This window comes from Myotis davidii, unplaced genomic scaffold (genome assembly GCF_000327345.1).
Source record: "Myotis davidii unplaced genomic scaffold, ASM32734v1 scaffold228, whole genome shotgun sequence".
NCBI lineage: Eukaryota > Metazoa > Chordata > Mammalia > Chiroptera > Vespertilionidae > Myotis > Myotis davidii.
In genome coordinates this window covers 2461880-2465935 of record NW_006300104.1, presented here as the reverse complement: position 1 = coordinate 2465935, position 4056 = coordinate 2461880, and the positions used below count along the sequence as shown (strand labels likewise).

Here is a 4056-nt window from a genome sequence, read left to right as displayed (position 1 = left end):
GCGACCGGGCTGGGGGCGGGGGAGGCAGTAAGGGGTGACCAAGCTGGGGGGGGGGGGGCAGTTGAGGGCAACCAGGCCAGTGGGGGGGAGCAGTTAGAGGTGACCAAGCTGGCAGAGGGGTGCAGTTGGGGGCAATGAGGTTTGCAATAAGGGGTGACTAGGCCGGCAGGGGCGGCAGTTATGAGGGACCAGGCTGGCAGGGAGGGGGCTGTTAGGGACAACCAGGCAGGCAGCCAGGTGAGCGATTAGGAGTCAGCAGTCCAGGACTGTGAGAGGGATGTCCGACTCGATCCCCGGCAGTCAGACATCCCCCACGGGTTCCAGGATTGGAGAGGATGCAGGCTGGGCTGAGGGGACCCTCCCAGCCCCATGCGTGAATTTTCATGCACTGGGCTTCTAGTTCCTATATAAAAGGGTAATATGCAAATTGAACCTAACTGCAGAACGACCAGTTGCTATGATGCACACTGATCACCAGGAGGCAGGCGCTCAATGCAGGAGCTGCCCCCAAGTGGTCAGTGCGCTCCCACAGGGGGAGCTCTGCTTAGCTACAAGCCGGACTGATGGCTGTGAGTGCAGGGGTGGTGGTGGGAGCCTCTCCCACCTCCTCAGCAGCGTTAAGGATGTCTGACTGCGGCTTAGGCCCACAGGAGCGGGCCTAAGCCGCAGTTGGATATCCCCTGAGGGCTCCCAGGTGGCCAGGGGGATGTCTGACTGCTAGCTTAGGCCCGATCCCCTGGGGAGTAGGCCTAAGCTGGCAGGTGGACATTCCTGAGGGGTTCCAGACTGTGAGAGGGTGCAGGCCAGGCTGAGGGACCCCCTGAGTACACCAGGCCTCTAGTTAATTATATATTAGTGAATAGCAGTACAGCAGATGTTGTCTTATTCTATCTCCTTATAGTTGTGAAGCTGAAACAGTGAACAACTAATTAAAGTCATTGAAAAGAGTAAAGTTTATACGTATAAGATTGTATTGGATATTTTATAAAAATAATAATGAATTTAAGATAAATATAGTATGTAGTGACAACTTTAATCCCAATCCACGTGTGAGAAGGGTGAGCTAGAAGAAAGAGGGGAGGAGAGAGGTAGTCTGGAATAATGAATTACCTGGCAAGGGATCTGGGTTGTTCATTAGTATTACGTACTATACAGTACATAGACTGATCAAACCTCTAACCCCTCATCCATCTTAGGTCAACTCTGTATAAGAATTGAGGACAACTCTTTTTCTCTCTGATTATATCTTTTCTGTTTCAAAAATTGGCTTTTTCTCTTATTATCTTGATAAAACTCAGACTCTGGTTTGAAGTGAACTAACCATACAACTATAGGCTGTTTGGTCTGGTTTGATTTGAAGTAGGAAAAAGGAGTGTCCTACATGATCTGTCCCATATTATTAGAGTTCTCTGAATTGGGATTGGAGGTGTCAGTTCCAGCTAGTAGAAAGTGTAACTTTATTACCTGATTTTCTGCTGTTTGTTCCTTTTGTTCACATACTTTGGAGATTTTAATTGGTGTGGGATTCGGGCATTACTGGGTACTGTCATAGCATCTGACAATAGTCCAATCTCACCAATGTTTTTAATGAGTTCACACATACTTGTCTAAATTTTTTACAGAATAAAAATGTTTGACAGAACATCACTGTTAGGCAATTTTGCAGCAGGCAGACAGGCAGTCAATATCAAGTAGAAATTCAGGGAGACTAGGTTAAATGCTACAGAAGAGAGACTCATTTGTGAGACATTGATTTTCCTTTTTGTCTTTATAGGTTGCTATGGTGACAGACTATGGAGCCTTTATCAAAATCCCAGGCTGTCGGAAGCAAGGTGGGAGCCTATAACTTGAAATTTAGTCTTCCCACCGCATTGCCTTTGCTGTCACCCCACCACATCCTAATTATAGGCTCTACATTTTTAGGTAGTTTTGTTTTTGTGTAGAGATATGAATACAGACAAGTGATGACAGTTAATTTTTAGCATATCATAACTCAGAAGAATGGTGCTCTCTGACTTGGAGGGAGGGTTGGTGTATAGCTACTTTGGTTCACTTCTGGAACCAGCTCTTCCCCAAATTTAACCTGTGACCCCAGGCAAGTCACTTGACCTCTTTGGTTTTGGGGTTGGGGGAGGGGCAAGATACTTACTCCCTAAGGCTAACATTGTGAGTTTTCCATTTATGCACATAGAAAGGAAATAGTATTATAACCAATACAAATATATATATAAATTTTTTTTACATATTAATAGGTTCAAATGTTTGTGGAACATTTTTGGAGCATCTGTTTTACATGTATAATCTTATTTGTTTCTCAAAACATTCGTAAGTAGAAAAAGCAAGTTTTATAGACCAGTAACCTGCTCAGAGTGCTTTAGCTAGGTAATAGCACAGGCAGTACTAGAACCCTAGTCTCCTGATTTCTAGCCTCATGGGCTTTCTTTCTACTGCATCACACTGCTAGTGGATCCAAAGACTCAACTTGTTAATTTCTTGTGCTAAAATAAATTAAAGATTTTAATGGAAAAATGCCACCATAAGATATTATTAGAAGAAAATGTAGAATAATACTGCATAAAAATAAAAAGCTGCATTGCAAAAATTATCATAAGCGAAGTTGAGACAAAGAATTTATTATACTATGACAAAGGACTCGTAAAAGAATGGTGAAGTAGGAAAAGGAGCCAAGGATATGAAAAGAATTCACAGGGGGAAAAATAGCAGTTGATTAATAAATATCTTAAAAGATGCTCATTTTCATTCAATATTGATTTTAAAAATAATGTAAACAGTGGTACGTCCATACAATGGAATACTGCTCAGCAATGAAAATGAAGTATTGATATGCGCAACAATCTGGATCAATCTCCAGAGAATTCGTGTGAATTAAAAAGTTAATCCCAAAAGATTATACACTTTGCTATTCCATTTATATAACATTTTTTATTTTTAAATATTTTTTGATTGATTTCATAGAGAAGGGAAAGACATAACCCTGGCACACTCCACGGCTGTTGCTGGCCAGCCTGGGACCCCGTTCAGACCCCAGCTCTGGCCCTCACCTTCTGGGGGCCCTGCAGAACTCAGCCCCTGCACTGTGACCCGGCGACATTGCCCGGGCATCTGCCCTTGACTGGAATTGACCCCGGGACCCTTCAGTCTGCAGATCGACGCTCTATCCACTGAGCAAAACAGCTAGGGCTATAACATTCTTTTTAAAAACAGTTTTATTGAGCACAGCAGGTGTTGCTCAGTGGTTGAGTGTCAACCTATGAACCAGGAGGTCACAGTTCGATGCCTGGTCAGGGCACATTCCCAGTTTGCTGGCTTGATCCCTAATAAGAGCTACGCAGGAGGCAGCTGATCAATGATTCTCTCTCATCATTGATGTTTCTATCTCTCCCTTTCCCTTCCTCTCTGAAATCAATAAAAGTATATTTAAAAAACAAACAGTTTTATTGAAATAGAATTCACATACCATACATTTTACCCAAAGTGTACAATTCAGTGGTTTTTAGTATGTTCACAGAGTTTTGCAACAATTTCCACAGTCTAATTCGAGAACATTTTTGTTACCCCCCAAAAGAAATTCTTCACCTATTAACAGTCACTCTAAGCTCCTCCTTAGCCTTAGGCAACCAGTAGTCTACTGTCGGTGTTTATGTGATTGCACATGTGATCTTTTGTGATTGTCTTCTTTAACTTAGCGTGTTTTCAGGGTTTATCCATTTTGTAGCATGCATCAGTACTTCATTTCTTTCTTTTGCCGTTCCAAAATGTGGTATGGAATCAACAACTAGTTCTCTGATTCTCTGATTCTTTGATACCAATGAGGTATCCTACAATTCAATTCTGACACTAACTACCTGAAGGTGGCTTCGGCCTACACAGGTTTAAGGGCTTAGTCCCACAAGACTCAATCAGACGCTAGTTGCAAGTATCGAGTCCCCAACATTACCCACACATCTGACTAACTTGGCTATAAATTTAAAGGTTCCCATACTACCATCTCAAGTTTTAGTAACTTGCTAGAACAACTCAAAGAACTCAAGACAA

General features: G+C 42.7%; 1 protein-coding gene across 4 annotated transcripts in view; it reads left to right on the top strand.

Moving 5' to 3' along the window:
* ZCCHC17 (zinc finger, CCHC domain containing 17) overlaps window positions 1–4056 on the top strand; it is a 59892-nt gene that overhangs the window by 11306 nt on the left and 44530 nt on the right. For 2 of the 4 annotated variants that reach the window (XM_015572307.1, XM_006776461.2), the window contains one exon: window positions 1775–1832. The exons of the other annotated variants lie outside the window; for them this stretch is intronic. In XM_015572307.1, coding sequence (XP_015427793.1) covers window positions 1775–1832 — 58 coding nt within the window. The remainder of the gene's footprint in view (window positions 1–1774; window positions 1833–4056) is intronic. 4 annotated transcript variants of the gene reach the window in all.